This window comes from Leptodactylus fuscus, chromosome 11, assembly GCF_031893055.1.
Source record: "Leptodactylus fuscus isolate aLepFus1 chromosome 11, aLepFus1.hap2, whole genome shotgun sequence".
Classification (NCBI taxonomy): domain Eukaryota; kingdom Metazoa; phylum Chordata; class Amphibia; order Anura; family Leptodactylidae; genus Leptodactylus; species Leptodactylus fuscus.
This window is the reverse complement of record NC_134275.1, coordinates 23,627,912-23,654,846: the sequence shown is the minus strand read 5'-3', so window position 1 is coordinate 23,654,846 and position 26,935 is coordinate 23,627,912. Positions and strand designations below refer to the sequence as shown.

The window sequence follows — 26,935 nt, the reverse complement described above, 5'->3', positions numbered from 1 at the left end:
CATTCCCATATGGTAATAGTAGAGTCCCCCTTTATGGTCTTTCCATACGTATGTAGTAACCAATTTCTACTTGTCTCCTTCAGGTTTTCCTGGCATCAGTCCCTGGCCGAAAGACCTTCATGGCCATCAAGACCATCGACAAAAGAGAGGACAATATGGATACCATTGTGAGAGAGCAGCAGATACTCGCCGCTGCCAGAGAATGCCCGTTCATATGCCACCTCTATGCCGCACACCACTCTGAGCAGCGGGCATATTTAATAACCGAGTATCTGTCTGGCGGCAGCCTGGAGGATTTGATAAAGATGTGCGGCTGCCTGAACATCGGCAACGTAAGGTAAGAAAAAGGGGAAATACCGGGAGGGGGGGGGGGGGGGAAGGGGGAGAAGATAAAAGCTGAGGTCGGGGGTTGTAGTCAGGGATTTACTAACACTGACATTTCTCTTTGTTCTTCCCCGAGATTCTACGCGGCAGAGATCGTTTGCGGACTTCAGTTCCTCCATGGACACGGCATCGTCCATCGGTAAGAACTTTCTTCCTTCTATGTCTCCCCTTTACATTCTGGATTTCATGCACCCGGCTTTCCTAGGGTCCTGCCTGGTCTTGTAGTCACCCATCCCCCGTCTCCATTGTCATTGGTCAGATTGTAATTTTCTTCTCTTATTTCATTACAGTGACATCAAGCCAGCGAACATCATGTTGGATGCAGAAGGCCACACCCGTATCATCGACCTGGGGCTGGCCCAAGATGGAATCACCACCTCCTCCAAACTCTGTGGCGTGACGGGCACCTTCAATTACATGGCCCCAGAGGTGCATTTCAACACAGGATATAGTGTAGCAGTGGACTGGTGGAGCTTGGGAATAGTGACATCCAAGATGGCAACAGGACGCCACCCGTTTTCCGAGGGTAAAAACCGACGGGAAGCCTTTAGAGCCAAGCTCACCAAGAAGCCAGAATTTCCAGATGACATCGATGCGGACTTGAAAAATCTTGTCGAAAATCTGCTACACAAGTTTCCTAAGGAGCGCCTGGGTGTGTGCCGGAACATCAGAGAGCATCCATTCTTTGCTACCATCGGCTGGGAGGAACTGGAGCAGAGGAGAGCGCGGCCACCATTTACACCGTTTCAGCCAGTTCTGGAGAAGGAACATCTACAGTGGCCGGAGGACAGGAGCGCCCTTCATCCCACCAACCACCATAACTACACGTCACCAAGCTGGGATGCCTTGCAGAATGAACCGGCGCCCACAGCCCAGAACTACACGACTCCTCCATGTCTCTGCTGTTCTGAACGACCAAGGCTGCCTTGAAACACACAAACTCTCTCCATCGCCATGCCACACTTGCCAGAACAGCGTGAAGATCTTCTGCGTCCATCGGGAGCGGCCTGTGCTCGGCTCAGCACAGGCCTGGTAAGTATGACGCACAACACACATCACATACACTACATGATAGGTATAGGCAGCACACACTACATGATAGGTATAGGCAGCACACGTAGACACATAGAGATAGCGGCCATTGATCCTGGGATTTATTCCGATTGCCAGATTTGGGGTCAGGAAGGAATTTTCCCCCTATGCTGAGGACAATTGGCCCATTCCTCACAGGGTTTTCGCCTTCCTTAGGATCAAAACACGGCCTTAAATAGGATTAGATAAGTAAGTAGTAGTAATAGTAAGCTAAAAATAGGAATTAATAGGAAAAAATGTAGTTACAAAAATATAAAGATTAGATAAATGTATAAGAATCTGGAAACAGAAATAGTAGAATAGAAATCTAGGAAAAAACTAAAAAAAAAACTAAAAAAAAAAAAAGATATAGGTTATAGCTCACATAGATAATAAAATTTTAATATTATAGTATAAAAGAAAAAATAAAATAAAATATAACTCATAGATCTCACACACATATAGAATATATATACACACTCGCTTAGTAGACGTATCAAAAAAACTTAATACATAGTTTTAAGATTATAGATTAAAATAAAACATAAAAAAATTTAAATAAAATATTAGACAGAACACACATACCTGTATATATATATATATATATATATATATATATATATATATATATATATATATATATAAACGTACAGTAGTTTAGTAAGTATAATAATAGCATAATATATTGTTTTAATGTATAGTATTAAATAGTAAAATATAAAACTAAAAAAAAAATAAAAAAATTGCAAAATGTAATTCTGACTACCCATGTTAATATATAGCAGTGTAACACATAGGAAAAAATAGTATATCTATATACACATGCAGGTATACAGTAGTGACATATAGCATTAATATAGTAATAAAATGCAACCCCTCCCCCATCTATAAATAAGATTAGTATAATACACATTATATAGACGTAATATAATAAGAATATAGTAATATAATACGACCCCTCCCCCATCTATAAATACGCTTAGTATAATACACATATATAGACGTAATATAATAGGAATATACGATAGTAATGTAATATAATATGACCCCTCCCCCATCTATAAATAAGATTAATATAATACACATATATATAGACGTAATATAATAAGAATATAGTAATATAATATGACCCCTTCCCCATCTATAAATAAATTCTCCCCTTTACCTCTTACATCTTTGTCCTTGTCTTTATTCTCATTGGATCTCCTTGTAGTAAATGTTGTTCAGGCCTCAATGTCCTTTCCCAGCACTCGGGATCTTCAGTGGTTTTCAATCTCACTTTAAGTCATTTTACCTCTAGATGTCTATAGGTGGTGTGAACAGAGCCCCAAAGGGTTGTCGGCTCTTTACCATCCCGTCCTGTAACCTGTGGTCGGACCTGACTGCAGCCGTTCACTTTCCCTACAGCGCCTCTAGAGGTAATAAAGTATAACACACTTCTCACTAACATCACTGGGTTCTCCATGGACATGTTGGGTCTTCTGTTAATCCCATTCTGGGTAATAGTTGGTGGTTGTGGCTGAAGGACCCCCCTCTACTACCTCAGAATTCCCTGGGGCAGTATTTTATATGGGTTTTCTAAGGCCTGGTTCACATCTGTGTTTGGTATTCCGTTCGGGGAGTTCGGTTGGATAGCCCTCAAACAGAATACCAAATGCATTAAAAAGTGGTTAGCTAAGAAACCACATGGACCCCAGGGTAGGACTGGGGTGTCTAGGGCCCACCAGTGGAATTGTTTTTAGGGGCCCAGCGCCAGGACCCCTGTAGATGAGCTGTACCGAGACAGGGCGGCTAAGGTAATAATATATCAGGAGCCGGCTGCTCACCCGCCATACAATGTGCACCACTGCACTATCTAAACCCACTGCTACACACTGTATGGCAAGGACTCCTTGGACCCGTATATATAATAAATCCCTTGAACCATGGTGACGTGAAACATAAGCTTCCTACAATAAAAAACATGACTCCTTAAGTGTGGTGTATGTGGGGTATGAGTGGGGTATACATGGGGTAGGCCACAGCTTTATTGATCTGAACAATCCAAAACACTGTGAAAAGTAAACATACTTGTCCATGCCCCTCCTCCGAATACGTCTTCCTCCTCCTCCTGCTCCGCAGTGAACCAGCGAGCATGTAGGTCCCTACTTTACCGTATCTGGACATGGACCCCCCGCCTGCTGTGACAACGAACCTGAAAGAGAGAGAGAGAGAAAGAAAGCAAGAAGGTGTGAACCCGCGCTCACCTGTAATGGAAAAACTCATCTGCAGAGGTCCTGGCTGTCAGACTCCCGTAGATCTAATATTGATGGTCTATCCTAAGGACAGGCCATAAATATTAGAAACATGGATAAATCCTTTAAAGATGTTGTCCAGGAATTGGAGCAGCCCATGTGGCGGGCCGGAGGTTTAAAATAACAAAGCATACTCACCTGTCCTTGGCACCCCGTTGTCCACCACCAGTGTCCATTCAGTCTCGTGCTGGCACCTTTTTGCTGGGAGTCCTGCACCTCATATGACCGCTAAGACGAATTGGATACAGGATTTCCATAAATGAAGCCATGAGACCGAACAGACAGAGGCGGAGGACAACAGGGTGCTGGGGACAGGTGAGTATGTTTGTTTCTTTAATTTTTACACCTCCGTGGCATCCGCAGTGTCCTGCACTAATTGTTTTCAATGGGAGTCAGAATCAGGGAAGAATCAGCTGTTGCAGTGAACCGTGGTACCTGTGTAAGCGCCGTGACCCCTTCTCTGTTTACACAGTGTCGTACATCTCATAGTGGCCATGTCATGTAACTACAGCCTCGTCCTATAAGCGTCTATGTGACAAGGCTGTAATTACATCATCACACGGTCACTATAAACATACAGCGTGTGATATACACAGGCACCATGGCCCCCTCATACAGCTGATCAGGGGGTCACTTATCTCTTATTGATGATTTATTCTGAGGAGAGATGAGCTCCTCGTGAGGCCTTAGTCTTAATAAAGCCGAAGTGCCACATTCATTAAATGAATTGCCCCCTCATAGTATGCCCCTGATTCCCCCTGACAAATACTGCACCCCTAATGACCCCTAATATCAATGACCACCCCCTTATGTTCATAATGCCTCCTAAGATAACATGCAACTGTGAGCAGAGATGCAGGGACAGAGATGCAGCATCATCAATAACAGAATCCTCACCTTCCTCACACAACAACGGGGTCCTCAGCAAGAGCCAAGCAGGGTTCATGCCAAACCACCGCACCACAGACCATATCTACACCCTGCACAGCCTCATCAAGACGCACGTCCACAACACCAGAAGAGGCAAGTTATTCGCCTGCTTCGTAGACTTTAAGAAGGCGTTCGACTCAGTATGGCACACAGGCCTACTCCTCAAACTCCTAGAGAGTGGAATAGGAGGAAGAACGTACGACGTCATCAAGGGCTCCTACACCGGAAACCAGTGCAGTGTGAAGGTGAATGGGAAAAGGACAGCATACTTCCAACAGGCCCGAGGGGTCAGACAAGGCTGTAGCCTGAGCCCAACGCTCTTCAACATCTATATCAATGAACTGGCTACAGCCCTGGAGGCCTCACCAACCCCAGGCCTCACCCTGAACAACCGAGAGGTGAAGTTCCTGCTATACGCCGACAACCTCCTACTCCTGGCCCCCACCGAGAAAGACCTCCAAGAAAGCTTGGCAGTGCTGGAAAAATTCAGCACCACATGGGCCCTACCCATCAACCAGAAGAAGACCAAAGTCATGGTATTTCAGAAGAAGGGCCACAATAAAGCCTCCACCACCCCACAATTCACACTAACACTGAAAGCAAAAGCCTGCAGAACCTTCTACGCCATCAGAAGACAACTGTACCACCTCAAACCACCGGTGAGGGTCTGGATGAAGATATTTGACGCAGTCATCTCCCCGATCCTTCTCTATGGCAGTGAGGTTTGGGGCCCAGCCACCTACCCAGACCAGTCAAAGTGGGATTCCAGCCCAACATAGACCTTCCATCTGGAGTTCTGCAAATACCTGCTCCATGTCCATCGCAACACCACCAACATGGCCTGCAGGGCAGAGCTAGGCAGACTCCCCCTATGGCTCACCATACAGAAGAGGGTGCTAGCTTTCCAGGCACACATCCAGGGGAGCAAGCCCGACTCCTACCACCACCAAGCATGGCTAAGCCACCTGAGCAAACCAGACATTCAACAACCAAACAGCAGCCAACAACCAAACCAAAAACACCAACAGATGATAACCAAGGCCGAAATAAAGGCGACCACAGAGGCAAAGAGCGGTACATTGAAGAATGGAGAAACGAAATAAATAACTCCAAGAAACTCACCGTGTACCAATCCCTACAAAGGGACTACACCATGGCCACCTACCTGGAGAGAATACGCCACCCCAAGCACAGATAGACCCTGAGCCGGTACAGACTAAGCGCCCACAACCTAGAGATAGAGACGGGGCGATACAGGCAGACGTACAAGCCACGGGAGAACAGACTGTGCCAGCACTGTGACCAGGGGGCCCTAGGAGACGAGACCCACTTCCTGCTACACTGCACCAAATACTCAGCTGTGAGGGCCGTCTACTACCAAAGACTCTCTGCCCACATCCCAGACTTCATATCTGCAGACGAGAAGAGGAAACTCTACATCCTACTGGGAGAAGAAGAGGCCACTGTGGAGATCGCTGCCCAATACGTGTCCAGCTGTCACCAAATAAGAGGAAGATGAGACTGCACGGACTATTATATTTATCCCAATACACCCGCCCCACCCCCACCCCCACCTCCAACCCCCCCATATAGCAGTCACCAACGAAGAGGAAGATGAAACTCCATGGACTGTTATACCCCAAACCAACCGCCCCACCCGAGTCCAACTCCCCCCCCCCCCACTTTACTAGCTTTGGCAATGCCAAATATCTATTCGGACGTGCCAATAAAGCTTTTTTGATTTGATTTGAAACTGGGCAGAGATGGAGGGGCATGAATCTGGGGGAGAGATGGAGAGGACATGAATCTGGGGGCAGAGATGGGGGAACATGAATCTGGAGGCAGAGATGGGGGAACATGAATCTGGGCAGAGATGGAGGGACATGAAACTGGGGGAGAGATGGAGAGGACATGAATCTGGGGGCAGAGATGGAGGGGACATGAATCTGGGGGCAGAGATGTGAGGACATGAATCTGGGGGCAGAGATGGAGGGGACATGAATCTGGGGGCAGAGATGGGGGACATGAATCTGGGGGCAGAGATGTGAGGACATGAATCTGGGGGCAGAGATGGAGGGGACATGAATCTGGGGGCAGAGATGGGGGACATGAATCTGGGGGCAGAGATGGGGGACATGAATCTGGGGGCAGAGATGGAGGGGACATGAATCTGGGGGCCGAGATGGAGGGGACATGAATCTGGGCAGAGATGGAGGGACATGAAACTGGGGGAGAGATGGAGAGGACATGAATCTGGGGGCAGAGATGGAGGGGACATGAATCTGGGGTAGAGATGGGGGGACATGAATCTGGGGGCAGAGATGTGAGGACATAATCCGATACGCGCTTGGACTGACTTGTTAGATGAGCTTCTTCCACAACCTTCTCCGATCCTCCCATTGCATTTGGCTCCATTTTTGACGACTATCCCTCCTGACACCTTTTCGGATTTTTGGGCCGCCTTCCGTGGTCTGTCCTTCAAGGAAGTTATCACTCCCTCAGGGCTACTGACTGCAGAAGAAACCTGCTCTCTGTTCCCAGACAGGGTATTCACCTTCCTCCACAAAAGGAACATGTCTTTGGTCTTCGACAAAATCCTTCAAACATACGTTGCTAGATCTTACCTGACCAACTTTGAGAAACTACTGCTGTCTAAAACCCATATGTTGAGGAAAATTTCCCATTTTCTCTCCCATTATGTGGACCCAAGCCGTCCTTACCGACCAAAATTCGTGACTGATTGGGAAGCAGAACTACAGTTATCGTTGTCTGACGATGAAGTGGAAAAACTCCTATCCAGATCGCATGGTTTTTCGCCCTGTATCAGGTTGCAGGAAAGCAATTACAAGCTAGTTTCCCGCTGGTACAGGACGCCTGTTTGGTTACACGCCAAGAAATTGCATACATCTGATCGTTGCTGGAGATGCCAGACTGGGGCTGGCGACTATTTGCATATTTGGTGGACATGTCCGGTGATACAAGACTTTTGGCTCCAAGTAGAAAATGTGATACGTGCAGTCAGCTACCCTTACTTCCAACTCACTCCCGGAACAGTGTTTCTCTTAATGCCATCTGGAGATTACAAACCTGAATCGAATAGACTGAGAGATGTGAGGACATGAATCTGGGGGCAGAGATGGAGGGGACATGAATCTGGGGGCAGAGATGTGAGGACATGAATCTGGGGGCAGAGATGGAGGGGGACATGAATCTGGGGGCAGAGATGGGGGACATGAATCTGGGGGCAGAGATGGAGGGACATGAATCTGGGGGCAGAGATGGAGGGGACATGAATCTGGGGGCAGAGATGGGGGGACATGAATCTGGGGGCAGAGATGGAGGGGACATGAATCTGGGGGCCGAGATGGAGGGGACATGAATCTAGGGGCAGAGATGGAGGGGACATGAAACTTGGGCAGAGATGGAGGGACATGAATCTGGGAGAAGAGATGTGGGGACATGAATCTGGGGACAGAGATGGAGGGGGGACATGAAACTGGGGGCAGATGAAGGGGTGACATGAAACTGGGGGCAGATGAAGGGGTGTATATGAAACTGGGGGAGAGATGGAGGGGGGGACATATAATTTACGGGTGACTGTAGGAGGATTATACTGTGTGCGGGCACATGAAAAATAAATGAGAATGGGTGGAGTCAACATAAAAGTGGGAGGAGCTAAATTTGCTACTGCGCGCTGCACGTGTGCACATTATGTCCCTCTTTCTGCTCTTCAAAAGTTGTGAGGTATGGTTAATATTCCTGTAGCAGTTGACCCCCCTTTTCTGTACACACAGAACAAGCTTTTCTAAGGTTTAAATATCTTCATTTTGCCAACATCCCCACAGGAGTGTATTCACACAGGTCACTTCTCCGCCCTGGAGCCGCCCAGACTGTGAGGGGAACGTTCCCTTTAAGAGATTACACATAACCAGCTGACTCTATACTGAGTCACCCTTCCCTGAAAAGCCGCAAGCGGGAAGCCATTTTAGCGAAGACCACAAGGTTCTGACTAGTTATAAGCCTAGGCTAACACAGCGAGCAGTGCGCGCTCTAGCGATGAGATCGGCGTCCGTATCCTGGCGCAGAGTGAGATGACGTAAGAATGGGCGGTGCGTGGCAGCCTGACAGAGGGGCATCTCGCTGGTTGGTGTGGGCAGGTCACGTGTGGTAGTTGCTTCTGGTACTGAGTGAGGTAAGCCCAGGATGTGGGGGATATGTTATATTGTACACCTATGTTGTCATTCTGTACGGTGTCCGGGGAGGGTCTATACGTCATGAGCAGCAGGGGGCAGGCTATAGGGGGGTTGTGTAATACTCTGCGGTGTGCTCGGCCACTGCTGGATGGATAGTGTATGTGTAGTGTATGGATAGTGTATGGATAGTCTTCCCAGGGCTGCTTCCTCTGCTCTATGGCTGACTCCTGGCTCTGTGTCATCTTTGTTTTCTCTCTGTAGATTCTACTGTTGACTCCAGGCATGATCCTAAGACAGTGATAACCCAGTGTGAACAGCGCTCTACAGGGCTTCAGGTAAGCAGACACAGATGGTGGGGAGTTTAATTAAAGGGAGACTCTGCCTGCCCCCCTCCCTCATGACACACACACACACACACTATGATTTCTGGCTTGGAACTCAAAAGTGCCTTAAAGGGGTGGGCCACTTTCAGACCAATATTGAGAGACAAATGTAAAGTTGTACAATTTTCCAATATATTTTCTGCATCAATTCCTCACGGTTTTCCTGATCTAAGCTCGCTGTCATTCGTTCTATTACTTCTAGGAGATAAAACTCTGACCATGGCCATGTGACTTATGGTCTATGGTCATATGATGAACACACAGGTGCACAGGTTGTTATAGTCACAACACAGTAATCAAACATCTGCCTGGTAACGAGCTGTGTGCTCATCACATGACCATGGACCCTAAATCACATGACCATGGACCCTAAATCACATGACCATGGACCCTAAATCACATGACCATGGTCAGACTTTTATCCACTAGAAGTAACAGAATAAATTACAGAAAGCCGAGATCTAGAAAACTGTGAGGAATTGACACAGAAAGTATACTGGAAAATTGTAAATCTTTTAATTATACAAACAATAACATTTGTATCTCAATATTGGTCTGAAAGTGGTCAACCCCTTTAAGTCAGGCCCGGACTGACTCACAGGTGGCCCATGTGTCAGGGGGGGCCTCTGACTTACCTTGGTATTTTACAGTATACTCCCTGTACTTCATACACATACACACACATATATATATATATATATATATATATATATATTTATTGTACAGCATCTCAACCAGTATAATCTACTTATCAGTGTTTCAGAAATGGCCCAGTTTATTTTATATATTGTAGACCGGTGGTTCTCAGCTTGTGGTACATGTACTCCAGGTGGCGTGCTCCGCAGTTAGGAACGGCTGGTCTATATTATATGCTATACTGCATGCAGGTTCCCCTCAGCCCAGGAAGGTGTTGATGCCGTTCCTTATTACAGTTACAGTTGCCCTGGCATTGCGCGGTGCGCAGCATTCATCACTCACCTGTCTTTACCCCATATCCTGCGGCTTGAAGCAGAGTGGTGACTGATGAATACTACTCATCAATCGCTCCTTAGATATGACTGGATGTGGGGGCCTCTTTGTTACATGTGGGGGCACTGAAGGATATGTCATTTATCACAGATTGTTATTTTTAGGGTGCTCAGTTGGGACTTTTTGTGATTAGGGGATACTTTGCTAGAAAAGGTTGAGAAACCCTGCTGTAGACAAGTTGGGTGACTGAGATGACATCTAGGTGAAGAGTAAGGCCAACCAGTATCTATCTTCCTTGGACCTTATCTTCTTATTTACACTGCAGGGGATCTCAATCATCTTGTTGCTGCCTGAGGCCTCCCGCTGCCTGAGGCCTCCCGCTGCCTGAGGCCTCCCGCTGCCTGAGGCCTCCCGCTGCCTGAGGCCTCCCGCTGCCTGAGGCCTCCCGCTGCCTGGCAAGTGTTAGGCATGCAGCTACTACTGAAAAGAAAATACATTTTGTGGGTCTTTTAGGAACTTGTGAACAAATATCAAGTAACATTTACATACACTATAGCTGTTTAGTGGGCCCCAGTATGAATTTTACTGATGACTCCTATGTTGTAAACAGGGAGACAGTGCCTCTGTTATGCTCAATTCTCTCTAGGCTGCGCTGACGAGGTCCAACCAGACAGAAATGGTGCCGTCCGTAGCTGAGACATTGATTTGGTTATAACCCCGCATTATGCAGTAAAGACTTCTGGGAATGTCGGGCATGTTGTTCAGGGTGCTTCCCATAGAGGGCAGCATAACAGAGCCACTGTCTCCCTGTTTACATCTTGGGAGACAGATTTGCATATTCTTCCCATGTTCCCTTGCAGTGGAGCAACTATGGCTGTATAAGTCTCCACACACCTGTAAAGGTGGTCTCTCTCCCTAATAATGGACGTTATCCCCATAATTTGGTGGGTCCTAGTCACACGGCACAAAAATGTAACTTATTTTATTAATGGTTTGGGAACATTTCTGCTCCCTGGTCCGTGTGACTGTGGCTAACTCTTCATATACCACTTACAATGTCTATCATTATACTCTGGTAGAACTTATATACTTCATACTGCAGGGCCCGGTGTGAGAGGACCTGTAGCACTGGTGGACCTGGTTTGTTCACTTATTTGGTTTGTGGCCAAGTAGTTTGCAGCTTTTGGCACACAGGTCACGTTTGCCTGGCACGCCAAGCTCATTTTAAACAGCACATGTATTGTATCCCCACTCCTGTCAGTAATGGTGACTGTCCTCGGGGTATATTCTGCATCCAACTGTCTACGATGCATTTGCCCATAAAAAAAGAAATAGCTTTGCCAGCATTGATGCACTGTGAATGGTCTCCGGTACACGTGTGTGCCATACTGTGTGCACACTTTACATATTAACATGCCAAATCTTAAATCGCCTCATACAGCTCCGCAGGTCCTTTGACTAATCTGGTTTGCAATGACCCTCGCATAGTTAATTGAAATGCTCCACATTTACACTAATGTCTCGTCGTACCCACAGTAATAAATTTGGGCTGCTCTGTATTATAGCTGCAAATTTTTTAAAATGTCTTTATTTTCTAAAATCTGCATGCTGTACATAAAAGGGTGCTGACCCCAACCCTCGCTGTAGACCTTGGGGTTGGGTTACAGTTGTCTGATCATTAGTGATCCGCTCATCTTCATGTCTGTGTCTTTAGCACGTACAATATATATATTTTTGTCTTTTAGAGCAATTTTTTGAATCTTATAAAATTCAGTGCACTGTTAGTTTTGCTGGTGTGTGCCTCGCTGGCAGAGATATTTGCGCCATTAGTTTTGGCACCAATATACCTCCTTTGTCAGAGTGTTGCAGCCTAGTGTTATCGCTTGAAGGTGAGGAAGCCCCCCACCTTTTACTATAAAGGAGAAGTGGGGTGGATAAAGGGCATTTCTTAAAGCCCAGCGAGGATGCTGAACTGTGTGACCCAACTTTCTGACAGTGCGATATTGGTACCGAAACTAATTGCACCAATATCTCTGGCACTGGGGCGTATACCAGCAAATTTGAACTATAGTACTGCAGATGTCAGAGAACATGAAGGGTCCTCTACAAAGGGGTTGTCCAGGAATTGGGGCAACCTGTGTGAAGCTCTAGTTAAAAAAAACAATATAAAGCATACTTACCTGTCCCTGGTGATCCATTGTCTGCTGCTAGAGTGCATCAGTGGCCGGTGGAGAGGGACCGATGACATCATTCACATAAGTCACCAGTTACTTAGACAATGGAGTGTTGGAGGTAGGTGAGTAGATATATATATATATATATATATATATATATATATATATATATATATATATATATATATATATATATATATATACTGTGTGTGTGTGTGTGTATATATATATATATATATATATATATATATATATATATATATATATATATATATTACTCCTCTGCCTGGCCTCCACAGGGGTTGTTCCAATTCCTGGACTACTTTAACCCTGTTTCCTTTAAAGGGGCTCTATCATTGTGAAAAGTCATTTTTAACTAAGCACATACTTGCATAGCCTGTAGAAAGGCTATTCCACACCTACCTTTTGTCTGTAAATCGCCTCATTAGTTTTTGAATGAGCCCCTTTTTATTCATATGCTAATTAGGCTTCATTGTGCACCCCGGAAGTCTCATTGTACACCCTCTGCTATTCTCAGCTATGTGTATGAGAGCAGGGAGACGAGTCGTCAGCAGCCTGTGCTGTACACATAGCACACAGTGCTCACTGAGAACTTCCTGTGCACGCTGAAACCTAATTAGTAGAGATGAGCGAGTACTGTTCGGATCAGCCGATCCGAACAGCACGCTCCATAGAAATGAATGGATGCACCTGGTACTTCCGCTTTGACGTTGGCCGGCCGCTTAACCCCCCGCGTGCCGGCTACGTCCATTTATTTCTATGCGAGCGTGCTGTTCGGATCGGCTGATCCGAACAGTACTCGCTCATCTCTACTAATTAGTATATGAATAAAGATGTGCTGATTCAAAAACTACTGAGGCGATGGGGATGAGGTCTGTGCAATGGAGAACTGGCAATGGGTAAGTGTGACTTTTCTATTTTGCACTTATCCTCACTGTCCCTGGTTTTGACTTTTTCATGAAGAACCCTTGACGGGGCCGCACTGTATGAATGGAGGAAGGCGAGGGACTTTTATTGGTCGTAAGCACAATATGACCTTGAACACTTTCTCTGTAACATTGCTTTTATTGTGCGTTGTGTAAGCTGGCATTTTTCTAGTTAACAAGGACGGCATATTACACTTGTTCTCCCAGTTCTTTTGTGCTACAAACTGTTGAGTGTTGGGTCATCGCAACATAACACTTTCACGGCTTTATTAGTTGTAATGCAGGTAGTGAGAAACTTCAGTCTGTCACCACGTAACATTAGTCTTATTATGTGGACTCCGTGTATACTGGGGACTTAAAGGGGACCGGTCATGTTCTACATGCATGCAATCTGCTGGCAGCCTGTTATAGGATAGATTGATGTATAGAATTGTGGGAACAGTACTAATATAGTAAAGAAGTGACGGACTAGTATAACCCTTTCCTATACATTACATCTTTCACCTCTCTTTACTCTTCTGGTCTCAACCATTTTCTATTACTCCCCTGATCCTGTCCGGCTAACGCTTCAGCTTTTCTTTAGACTCTCTGGCTTCTCCAAATCTATCACAAGAAGCTATTTCTCTCCGCTATCATCCCACCAGCACCTGGCAGTTTGCATCATCCACTTTGTCACATGTTTGCTCCTGCAACTTGCTACAAAACTGCTCTTTCTGGAACATAATGTTTGTCCTCTGGCTACATTGTTGCTGAAATAACAACCCGCTCTTGTTTTGTCACCAACTCATACTGCTATAAAGATCATACATGTCATACATGTACTTGTTACATTTCCTTATGTCCACAAATCAGGAGACTTATTATACTTCTTACTCTATATATTTATTCTGTAATTGTTCATTACATCTTTTTGGTACTTATGTATTATGTATACACACATACTGTAGCATTCAGCAAAGAACAATAAAAATATTCAGCTCACCCCTTTGTGTACTATCCAGCATATGGCTTTGTGGTGCACGGAACCGGTGGACTGGACCCGGTAAGTCACAACTAGGAACTCGAAAAGACGAAGAATCCAGCACCCACAGGCCGAGGATAGGTAAAATCTTCAAGCTTTATTGATCATCACTTGGTAAAAATCTTCCTTGAATTCAAGTGGGGATATGGCTGAGACAGGGCGTATAGCCCTCTGCTACGCGTTTCGGAACGATGTTCCTTCCTCAAGGCAGGAAGGAAGGAACATCGTTCCGAAACGCGTAGCAGAGGGCTATACGCCCTGTCTCAGCCATATCCCCACTTGAATTCAAGGAAGATTTTTACCAAGTGATGATCAATAAAGCTTGAAGATTTTACCTATCCTCGGCTTGTGGATGCTGGATTCTTCGTCTTTTCGAGTTCCATACTGTAGCATTACCCGCGAACTTCGTCCGCAGCCCCGGCCCTACCCTCCTACACGCACCTGGCGCACCCCGCACTCCCACGGCCATGCCCTTCCTCCGCCGTGGCACACCCGCCATTCCTGCCTGCGCACACCACCGGCCTCCCTCCGCAGCGTGTGACAATGGCCCCCACCGGTACAACACACACAACTCCCCACCCCCACCCCAACCCACTTCCTCATGGGCCCACCCCTCATACCCCCCCCCCTTTTGTTCACACCCACCGGTACAACACACACAACACCCCCCCCCCCCCCGGGCCCTCCCCACCCCACTCTCTCGTGGGCCCACCCCTCAACCCCCCCATCTCCCATAAATTAGTGAAAAAGAAATAAGCTTTAAAAAAATAAAGTCAATAAAAGTTGTAAATCCCTCCTTTTCCTAGAATACATATAAAAGTAGAAAATGACTGTGAAACACAAACACATTAGGTATCCCTGTGTCTGACAGTGCCCGGTCTACTGCATATAGGGGATTTGCAGTGCTCCTGTTCCATCCGGAAGGGGTTAATAGGAGCACCGCAGATACCCTATATTCAGCTAGGCTGAATTCCAAGTGGGGAAAAAAAAAAACAGTCCTCAGCTCAGGGAAGGGGCAGACAGACAACCAAAACACCCCCTCCCCTTTCCCAGCACCCAGCAACTACTGCACCCAAAAACTCCAGCCATTTTAATTTTTGAAATTTTCCAGTAGCCGCTGCATTTCCCCCCCTCGGCTTATACTCGAGTCAATAAGTTTTCCCAGTTTTTTGTGGTAAAATTAGGGGCCTCGGCTTATATTCGGGTCGGCTTATACTCGAGTATATATGGTAATAACAATGTAATGTACATCATTGTGCTAACAACTTCATGAGTATAAATACAAATTAATTTCAATAAATAGAATGCAATATTTAATTGATAAATAAATTAACCTTATGAATTAATGAGTTTGAGTACATATATTGAAAGAATATAATAAAAACAGTCACGTTTTGGACTTGTATGTAAATAAATATAATTTCGCAATTTAACAACAACTACAGTTCAGCACAGGTACAACTGCAATAAAGATTATGCATCCGATCAAAACTAGCACCGTAGCAAAGTCCAGATTTTTATCCGCAGTTATTATCAGCATCTGAGCTGTGCGCTATTCGTTTCAATTCTAGGTGTAATGATATAGGCATGATGGCCTAAGGTTACCTATCCGGAAAGATATACAAGTGGGTTTGTGATGCATAGAAGTACATATTCCCTTTGGGCATTATGGAATTGGCAGCTGAGACGATCCATGCAACTACAGTAAGGAAATGTATGTAGATGAACTAAAATACATTAAAATTACAAAGCAAAAATAAAAATATCACCGCCTCTCTCCTCCAATACCGCTCCCTCCCACCAAGATAATGCATGGCATCCTGGTGGTATGAGTACCGGATGGTGAATTCTCCTACAGCAAAGGAGAATCCCCGGCAATATCGATTCTGGTTACCAGGTTGTGAATTGGAAACACATCTCTAACTTATATATTACATACTGGGGCAACAGGGAAATATAGCTATCCCATAGCTAGATAAACTGCTCGACCTTTAGGGTGCGTTCACACGATGTAACGTGGAGCGTGATCTGGCACGTATACACGTGCCGGCAGATTACATGCTCAAAATGCTCCCTTTCATTTCAATGGGAGTTAGGAGTGTATACACCACGTAATTTTGCGCCCGTGATTTTGCGATCACTGTTGTCGACCCTGGTGCTTCTAGTGGAGTATCAACCAGTAACAGAGAGGGCTGGGCGATATTGGGGAAGATGGTCTGGATTGTATCGGTCGGGATTTTTGACCGTATGTTATAATAGTCCTGGTTGAGGGGGGGCATAGGTCTGTAAGATTGGGGGTACATCAGATCTCTATTGAGCTTGGGAATTAGAATTGTTCTTGACTCAAAGAAGGTATCTACTCAGAGACCATAACGGTATATAGCATTAAAAATATAGGTTAGATAAAGAATATCACATTTAGATTGGCACGGGTTCAAATGTATGTTTGCCATTCTTGTGTGTTGTTTCGATCTGGCAAGATGCAGATTCCTCTGGGTTAAACTAACAATTAAAATAGGATTATAGGTCACATAAAATAAATAGAGAAGAGGTCACTGGCTCAGCAACAATGTACTCCAACATTTCTCAGTACTAATGGCTCATAACTTCATAAAGGCTTGCCTAGATGTGCTTTTTTTTTTTTTTAATGTCCCATAAACCTTTATACTTGCTAGAGATGAGTCTGTGCTCCAGATGTCTGTACAGTTCTTCAATGAAGCCGAGGGCGTACAGCCCGGTATCATTGTGCAATTGGTGGAGGTATGGGGGCATGCACACTGAAGTGGAGATTTACTCCTTTGGCTTCAGTGATGACCTGCGCCGGCGTGGTGAGTACAGTGGCCCGATGGGTTACTGCCAAACATTGCCCTGACAGATTCCCTTTAAAGGGATTCTACCACTCAACCTTTTTTTTTGTGGATAAGACATCGGATTAGCCTTTAGAAAGGCTATTCGTCTTTTACCTTTAGACGTGGTCTCCACTGCGCCGTTCCTTAGAAATACCGGTTTTTACCGGTATGCAGATGAGTTCTCTCGCAACGATGGGGGCCTCAAACCGCTGCCAGAGAAGTGTCTTCAGCGGAGCCTCCTTCTCCGTCAGCAGTGTCTTCTTCCGCCACAGGCTTATAACGTCTAGACTTCGGGCCTTGGGCAGAGCAGATGCACAGGCCACGGGAAAATGGCCGCCAACAATACTGTGCAAGTGGCCATTTTCCCGTAGCTCGTGCGCCTGCGCAGTCTGCTCTGCCCAAGGCCTAGAAGTTACGAGCCTGCGGCAGAAGACGCTGCTGACGAAGAAAGAGGCGTGGTTGGAGACACTTCACTGGCAGTGGTGGTGACGCCCCCATTGCTGGATTGAGCGCTGGGGCCCACCCCCATCGCTGCAAGAGAACTCCTTTGCATACCAGTAAAAACCGGTATTTCTAAGGAACGGCGCAGCGGAGACCACGTCTAAAGGTAAGAGACGAATAGCCTTTCTAAAGGCTATGCTGACGTCTGAACCACAAATATATATATATATAAAAAAAAAAAAAAAGTTTAGGGGTAGAATCCCTTTAATGAGCACGCGGTGGTACTGAAAGTTTTTTACACAACATATAACCTTATGTATACATAATACCATTGATGCCTATGACTTCTGGGCTTCTTGACTTATCCAGGCTGTATCTTTTTTATACAATCATAGGTGAGTGAGACTGAGTAGCCCATGTACAAATGTGGCATTGTTAGGGAAGGAACCTCTTTAAGGCTGTGACCACATATTGCAGAAAAGCTGCATTTTTTTTCGTTACAGATTTTGCTCTGGTCTTTGAGCCAAAGCCAAGGTTGGATTTAGCAGAAAGGAGAAGTTCTACCTTTACATTTCCCATTCCTTTTGATGCATCCTTTGGTTTTGTTTCAATAGACCTCAGCAAATCTGCACCAAAAAATTCTAAAACCTGTGTAGTGACCTAAAGTGGTTTTCAGGGTTCACCCTACAATTGACCTAATAATATCTGATCTACTCTAACACACATGCCATTCAGCTGCCTGGAGGAGCTGTAGCCTCTGGCGGTTGTCGCTGGAGTTAACCCTTGTTGGCGTTTACTTGCTTCTTTCTAGACTAATCTGCTGTATTAGGCAAATATCGCTCATGTTCCACTCTTGGCTTGGTTGCCAGGAGTTGCCAACCCCTGTTATAGAGTTTGTCACATTTAGGTTAAGGCCCCGTGGGCCGTAAATGCAGCGCTAAAGCGCTGTGGGCGGGAACAACTGTGGTGTGAACGCATTACGGTTCTTCCCGCAGTGCTTTGAAGAGAAAGTTCCCGGAGTTTTCCTCCACGGACTTTCTCTCTCTCTCTTCCCATTATATCTACGGGAAAGGTGCCAGCGTTTACGTAGATATAATTGACATGCTGTGATTTCCAAAACCTGAATGGTTTTGGAAATCGCAGTGTGTCCGCGCTGCAATTTTTTACGCAAAGTGGGCATGGGATTCGCATGTATCCCATCCACTTTGCAAGAACTCTAAAACGCCACAATTTTTCATGTGTTGTTTCCACCGCGGGCAAATTGCGGCCTTTCCGGCCCATGGGACCTCGGCCTAAAAGAGGGCCTTTCACCACCTTCACCAGTTATGTTCTGTACAGTCAGGTGGGCAGTTCTAGGAGCGGAAAGATGGGGACCGCCCACTAGACATGGTGACCCTGAAATACGCCTTTATTTTAGAGTCAAGATTCATCGTAGGTGATGATTAAAAATCTGAATATAGCGTCTGCAAAAAGAAAAATGTTTGACGTGGGTTGGACACTGATCAAAAACATCTGTTGTGGTTTTTTTTTTTTTTTTTTTTTTATATAAACAACACTTCAAATAGCTTGTTCATGTGAAAGCTGCAGAACACAGACAAAGCGGAATCTGTGGAGCCTTTTATTTCTGGTGAAGAGTGCATCAGCGTTTTAGGACTAAGCAGGAAGCTGCTTTTCCTTCCTTTGAGCGTGGTCAGTGCTCTGCGGTTTCTCGTTTCTTCTGCCCTGCAATCTGTTGCTTTCTTTTATAATCTTTCCTGTCATTCCGCTCCATTCTTTACGTTCTGTTGTGAGATAAGACCAGGCTGCACCTTTACGTTATGTCAAGACAGCAGGACTTTGCTCCTCAGACACCCACACCTTGGTATAAGCTGCAGGTAGATCCCTCTCTCTGACTTGTGGGATTTTCTTGTTTTCTGCTTCTGACTGGTGTAAATGCATTTTAGGTTGCACCAAAGATGGACAACAAGGGATTCCGCCGCTCCAGCCTTAACAGTTTTCACAGCAGTACGAGCGATGAAGATATGGTCGAGATTACAGACGCCACCTTGGATTTTACTATGACTGATGACGTTCCACCTATAGACCGAGAAATGGCTGAAGGTAATTTTAAGATTGTCTAGTAAAGTGTGCACCAATAAATAAGGCTATGGAAAGACTTATTTGTACTTGGTGGGAGTGGCTTATCAAGGCGGGTGTAGAATCCTTGCCAGGGCTTGTGCCTAAAGTTATAAATCAGGTGCGTCCTCGGAGGTCCATGGGCCTAAACAGAACTCTCTGAAGACTTCTTGTTGGCATACATTTCTGGCATCCTCACTCTGATATGTGGTGCAGTTTTTTTTTTTTCCTTTTTGTATGTAGTTGTTTCCGACACCCGTCCTGTAAATAGGTCCAGAAGCTGAAAGCTCCATCCGTTGCATATAGCAGCCTGGCTCCTTCACTGCCAATGGGAACTGAAGTGCTATGAAGACATCCGGCCGCTATACAGTGGACTGAGCTTTCTACTTCTGGCCTCGTATAGTGTACTGGAGGGGCGCCAAAAGTGGTTCCATAGAGAGGATCGGTCCAAGGGCAAGGTATTGCCCCCCTACCAATCCTATATTTATGACCAGTTTCTGACTGGTGTAGATTTCAATTCTGGCATATGAGAGTGTGTCTGAGAGTGAGGGGTGGTCCACGAATTTTGGAAATCCTGGAAGAGGCCGGGGAGGGAGGAATGTTCCATTGTCTGCCATCCATGTTTAGTCCAGTAAGCAGTGATCTCAACAGCCACAGAAAAGGAACCGGTGATGGGGCAACACGGTGGCTCAGTGATTAGCACTGCAGACTTGCAGCGCGGGAGTCCTGGGTTCAAATACTGCCAGGAACAACATCTGCAAGGAGTTTGTATGTTCTCCCCATGTTTGCATGGATTTCCTCCCATTCTACAAAGACCTACTGATAGGAAAAAAAAGTACATTGTGATACCTATATGGGGCTCACAATCTACATTTAAGAAAGAAAAGGAACCAGTGACGCCACACGCAGCGCAGAACTTCCGCCGACACAGGCACTAGCAGCAGACAACAGAGTGCAACAGGTGAGTATCATTGTTTCTTTTTTCTCGGCTATATGCTGACCTCCAGTAACCATATCTCTGTATAGTTGTAAACCTACATCTAAGCAAAAGTCCTTTTAGGGTGGGCTTACACTACTGTTATTTAATGTCCGTTGCTCTCCTCTGACACCGGTGATTGTGGCAGATAGATCACCCTCTTTCTGGTGTCTGTCTGCATTCACCCCAATGTGAAAACAAACAAACAAAACACAACTTACTCCCTGGTCTCCTGTCACTGTTCAGTCCAGCATCCGGGGTCTTGTTTTGGGAGAAGCCCTCAAATTACACGACAAGAAAAGACTCAGGACGTCACTCACATATGTCACTACTAACATCCCATGTCCCTCTCCTGTGACTTCTGAGACCTGATTGGCCTCAGTAGTCATGTGTGGCAAGGACTTCTGCTGGAACAATCCACTGTGCGCCACTGAACCAGACAGCAGCAGAGGACACCAAATCACCGGGGCTACGTGAGTATGGTAATTCCTGGGAACCCCTTTAAGAGAAGCTTGTAGTTTTTAACTTCAGGTAAAGGCTAAGGCCCCATGTTGCGCAAAAACTTTCTTTTTTTAAAATTTTTTGGGAATTTTTGGTGCGGTTTATTAAACCAAAGTGAGGAGAAGGTAGAAGTAGAAGAGCTCCCTATAGATTTCCCATTACTTCTATAGTCACTTCTAGGCTTTGCTCCAAAAACTGCAGCAAAATCTGCAACAACAACAAAAAAAAGCAGCAGTTTTTCCGCAATGTGGGATTATGCTCTAGTCACATGACAGTGACTAATGTCCATGTGACCAGGGCAGCATTGAACTCAATGTCAGTGAATGGGGTTATTCACTTGACCGTTATTTTGATGGTCCGTCGTGATTCCAAGATTTCGATGTTCTTTCCAGGAAGGCGATATATTATGACAATACAACTGTGTGGTTGGCCCGGTTTTCTCCACTCCCAAATACTGGATAGAAGACATACTGCATTTCAGAGGAAATTCCGTTGACCATAGGGCCTGAAGAGGCCCTTCAGCTCCAGGGCTTCACACTTGTCTACATTTAAGCTATGTTCCTACTGACGTGACACAGCAGCATTCATTTCAATGTCCGTGAATAGGGGCTATTTTTGTCCTTTTTTTTTTTACAGAACCCTCCATACTCTCAAATGTATGGGTGCTGCCCCTCATGTTCATGGCGGCTGTGAAAAAATGGATGTTTTTTATGGCATGTATTGCATATTGGCCATGAGAATCTAGCTTAAGCCATAAATAGCACATATGAATGAATTTTATTTATATAGCTCCAACATATTCCGCAGCGCTGTACAATTTGTAGGGTTCAAATACAGACAGAAAGATACATTACAAAGAAAGTTATTTCACACAATGGGACTGAGGGCCCTGCTCACAAGAGCTTACAATCTATGAGGTAGAGGGGGTGACACAAGAGGTAGCCGGGGCGGCATTGCTTATACAGAGGTCAGACAATTTTGTAGTAGAGGTGACTGTCATTTCACAAACATAAAGCTTTATGAGCCATCACCAGTCGTGACCTTTAACATGTGGATGGTCCTTGGACATATAAAGTTAGCCTGAAATGGCATCATATCATGTGGGGTAATGTGAGAGCGGGGAAAGAGGAGGGTTAGATTTTGGGGATTCTAATTACGGTACGAAAGTTTTTACATTAGGAATTGTGATAGGCCTGTCTGAAAAGATGTGTCTTTAGTTTGCGCTTGAAGCTGTAGAAATTGGGAGTTAATCTGATTGTCCGGGGTAGAGCAGGAGAAGTCTTGTATACGAGCGTGGGAAGTTCTGATAATAGAGGATGTAAGTGTTAGGTCATTGAGTGAACGGAGAGCACGGGCTGGGCGGTAGACAGAGATGAGGGAGGAAATGTAGGGAGGTGCAGCATTATGGAGACAAAACACACATGGTACCTCCAATAATCAAAAACTGACTATACATTATATAGAACTATAGGAAAAAGCAACAGTCAGAAAACCACAAAAAGTCACCAATATATAAAACAATAAGATTTATTTATCATAAATATAAAATCACAATCCAATAAATTAGCAGGGCAATTAGATGGAATATATGCCAAAGACAGAGCCTTGTGGATGAGAGTGATAACTTTATATTTTATTCTATATTGAATGGGCAGCCAATGTAGCGACTGGCACAGACCCGAGGCATCGCTATAGCGTCTACACTGATAGATGAGCCTGGCCGCTGCATTCAGAATAGATTGTAGAGCGGAGAGTTTAGTGAGGGGAAGACCGATTAGTAAGGAGTTACAGTAGTCAAGGCGAGAATGAATCAGAGAGACAATAAGTGTCTTTAGTGTATCTCTGGTAAGGAAAGGGTGTATTCTGGAGATGTTTTTGAGGTGGAGGTGACATGAACGTGCGAGTGATTCAATATGAGGGGTGAAGGAAAGGTCTGCGTCAAACATGACCCCGAGGCAGCGGGCCTGCTGCCTAGGAGTTATAGTAAGGCCTGAGACTGCAATGGATATATCAGGGACAGATCTATTAGATGGTGGAAACAGTAGTAGTTCAGTCTTAGAGAGATTTAGTTTCAGATAGAGTGAGGACATGATATTAGAGACAGCAGAGAGACAGTTGCTGGTGTTCTGTATGAGTTCAGGGGTGATGTCACTGGAAGATGTGTATAATTGGGTGTCATCAGCATAAAGATGGTACCTGAAGCCAAATCTGGCGATGGTTTGTCCAATGGAGGCGTGTAGAGAGAAAAGAGCAGGGGGCCTAGGACTGAGCCCTGAGGAACCCCAACAGCAAGGGAAAGAGGGGAGAATAACAGAGCCCACAAATGATACACTGAAAGTGCGGTCTGAGAGATAAGAGGAGAACCAGGAGAGCGCAGTGTCCATGAGGCCGCCTGAGCGGAGCACATATCTGCTATGCCAGTAAGGATACAGGTGGTGCGTATAATAGCACTTGCTAGGCGTTACTGAAATTAATAACTGCAAGCAGAAAAAGCACCGTATGTACCCAGCCTTAGGTTGTATACAATCCTGCGGGCTGCAGCTGTCAGTCGGTCAGTGTAGCCCTGACATACAGTAAGTACTGGGGAGACTGGAGCTACAAGCAGCGTCTGATGATATCATCTGGGTTTTCTTTTCTATAATAATACTGAGTTGTACAGGAGGTCAGCTATGTAAGTAGATTATTATTAGGGAACATGAAGCTGAAGTACTGAAAGGAGACATTTATAGGAGAGACCGGCAGAAAATGAATAATTAGTTAAGTGGAAAGAGGAGGAGGAAAGAAAGAATTAACCTTTAGTCGGGCAGGAAGTGCGAGTCGTGCGGAACAGTCCGGACCATGAATACACAAAACCCAGGTGAGCAGAACCTTATAGCTATAGATCAGTACATAAGATAGACTGAATCTATAGGGAACTAAGCTGAATAATTAGGGAAGAACTTCAAGGCGAATTACAGACTGTGACCAGGGATATGAGGCAATTGCTGCTCTGTTTTCACTCCCATCATAGGTTGTCTTTTTCACAGTGGACATCTGGGCCATGTAGGATCAACATTAATGAACATTAGAGCTTCTTACTGTCCCCCACCCCCATCTTGTAATAGACATAATGTAATGGGTATATTAATATATATTCTAGACCTTATTAAAACTAAGGAAGTAGGCTTTACTAGAGTTCAGGGTTCAGCTGTGTTGGAGTATGTGCTGGTGCTTTGCTCCCAGAGGGGTCACATGATCTCTGCAGCTTTTGCATCATCTAGCTGACTTGTGCTATGTAGCAGAGGAGGCTTCCCATGACCTCTGCAGTATATATGACCACTGTTCTCAGATGAGGTGGTTTCTAGGGTTAATCCATAATGAGGTATACACTACGTTGTAAATTAGGCCCGTCCTTTGGGCCTTAAACAGAAATCTGCGCTGCTCTTTGCTGGTGTGGGTTTCTGGCATCATTTATGCTAGAACGTTGTTGTAAAGGATAAGGCTAGGGCAACAGAGCGACATTTGTTACCCATTTAGAATAGGCATTAAAATTGTGCAACAAAAAGTTGTGTGACTAAAATGCGATGCAATGACACACAATGCGTTTTTGCTTGCTTGTTGCTACGAAATTTGTGTCTGCGATTGCTTGTTTTATTTTTTTAAATTATTTAAATTTACTATAACTTAAACCAGAAAGCTGACTGGTGTAGATCTCAATTGTAGTGTACAGGCGCCTCTTAAAGAGGACCATTCACCGATTTGGGCACAGGCAGTTCTATATACTGCTGGAAAGCCAACAGTGCGCTGAATTCAGCGCACTGTCGGCTTTTCCGATCTGTGCCCCGGGTAAAGAGCTTTCGGTCCCGGTACTGTAGCTCTTCACAGTCAGAAGCGCGTTTCTGATAGTCAGTCAGGAACGTCCTTCTCCACAGCAGCACCTATCGTGCTGTACAGTGTGAGCGGGGAGGAACGCCCTCTGCTCACAGTGCTCGTCCATAGACAAGTATTATCAGGAGGGGAGGGGGCGTTCCTCCCCGCTCACACTGTACAGCGCGATAGGCGCTGCTGTGGAGAAGGACGTTCCTGACTGACTGTCAGAAACGCCCTTCTGACTGTAAAGAGCTACGGTACCGGGTCTGCTAGCTCTTTACCTGGGTCACAGATCGGGAAAGCCGACAGTGCGCTGAATTCAGCAGTATATAGAACTGCCTGTGCCCAAATCGGTGAAATGTCCTCTTTAATAACTACTATACATCTTGCATCAGCTTGGGACTTGGAACTCTAGTCTTAATAAATTTCTCCTGATACAGTCTGTCTAGTAACATATATAGAGGCAAAACTATGTCCTGTCATGATTTTATTTGCCTTGGCAGCAGCTACCTGGAAATGGTACCTGCATGATAGACTAGTGTCCCTGCACTTCCAGTCCTCCTCCTCATCTGACATTGGACATAGTGGAGAAAAACTAGTGCATGTAATGCCGCCATACAACGCTACGGACATTGGTACCTTCTGAGTGTTATGTGGATGCCTTCACACTGGCAGTAGTTCTGTATCAGTAATGCTAATATAACGTTAAGCTGAAGGCACCATTGTGGCTGCATACAGGTCTTTGCCCCCTCTGCTTCCCTCCTCCAAAGCCCCTCTCAGCTTAAAATTGTTTGTAGCCTCTATTGCAACCCAAAATGTGAATAAACTGTGGCACCATTTACTATGTTTCTAGGCTTTACTACGTACAATGGGAATGGCGTCCATGGTGCGAGCAATGTGATGGACTTCCTGGAGGTGCCTGGAGTTGGGACTTATGAAGATTTTAACACTATTGACTGGGTGCGGGAGAAGTCCAGAGACCGGGACCGACACAGAGAGGTAATGGTTTTTGAATAGGTAATACATAGTTATGAAAGATGTAATAAAAATAACTGTCCTCTAAACTCCTATAGAAATAATTGGAAAGGGTCACCTCTCCATTCAGAGCCGCTATCTCATAAGGCGGGGAGTCCACGTGCCCCCTTCTAGAGACATATGTGGGATCCATACTGTTTAACATATCTCGTAACTATGCCATAAATGTCTTAAGATGGGAATAACCCTTTAAATATTTTGGGTGCATAACACTTGTTAGATATGTTGGCTGTTGTTGCAGGGTCTATAGTATAATCCCCAGTAATGTAAGCCAGTGGATCAGGTCAATGCAAATAGAATTACTGAGGGCACCAGCAATGTTTTTCCTGAGGGATTGAGGGTTACATTACCATAATACTAATCCGTATATGTGCAAGAATCCCTATGGCCAAAAGTAAGTGGATGCTCCTCCTAGTTACTGAGTGCAGTTTCAACTACAACCATTGAAAGAGTCCCATAAAGATTAGATCACAGCTTTGTATTCTCCATAGACTAACATGAGTCCTTGTATGACTCTCACCAACATTGCTATTGTTTCCATACGTAATCATCAGTGTTATTGTTCTGGCTTGATCACAAATCTTCTGACCTGAACATACTTTAAATATGGTCCCCGCTCAGAAGCAGAGCTGGTACTGTCACTGTTGGGTAATTCCCATAGTAAGACTCAACTCCCCCCTCCGCAGTCCCAGCCCCCACCATCGGATTGTTAGATGCCAGTAAGGCTTCTGTGCTGTGAGATTGCAGGAACTTTCTGGTTCCTATGACAGCCTTGTGAAAGCACTCGGGCCTGTCACAGGTAT

General features: G+C 45.3%; 1 protein-coding gene across 1 annotated transcript in view; it reads left to right on the top strand.

The window, feature by feature from the left end:
• The first annotated feature begins 8,692 nt into the window (after positions 1–8,692).
• Positions 8,693–26,935, top strand: part of CLCN5 (chloride voltage-gated channel 5) — a 47,577-nt gene continuing 29,334 nt past the window's right edge. The window contains exons 1-4 of the mRNA XM_075259368.1: positions 8,693–8,871; positions 9,134–9,207; positions 19,600–19,756; positions 25,951–26,096. Coding sequence (XP_075115469.1) covers positions 19,612–19,756; positions 25,951–26,096 — 291 coding nt within the window. The 5' untranslated portion in view covers positions 8,693–8,871; positions 9,134–9,207; positions 19,600–19,611. The remainder of the gene's footprint in view (positions 8,872–9,133; positions 9,208–19,599; positions 19,757–25,950; positions 26,097–26,935) is intronic.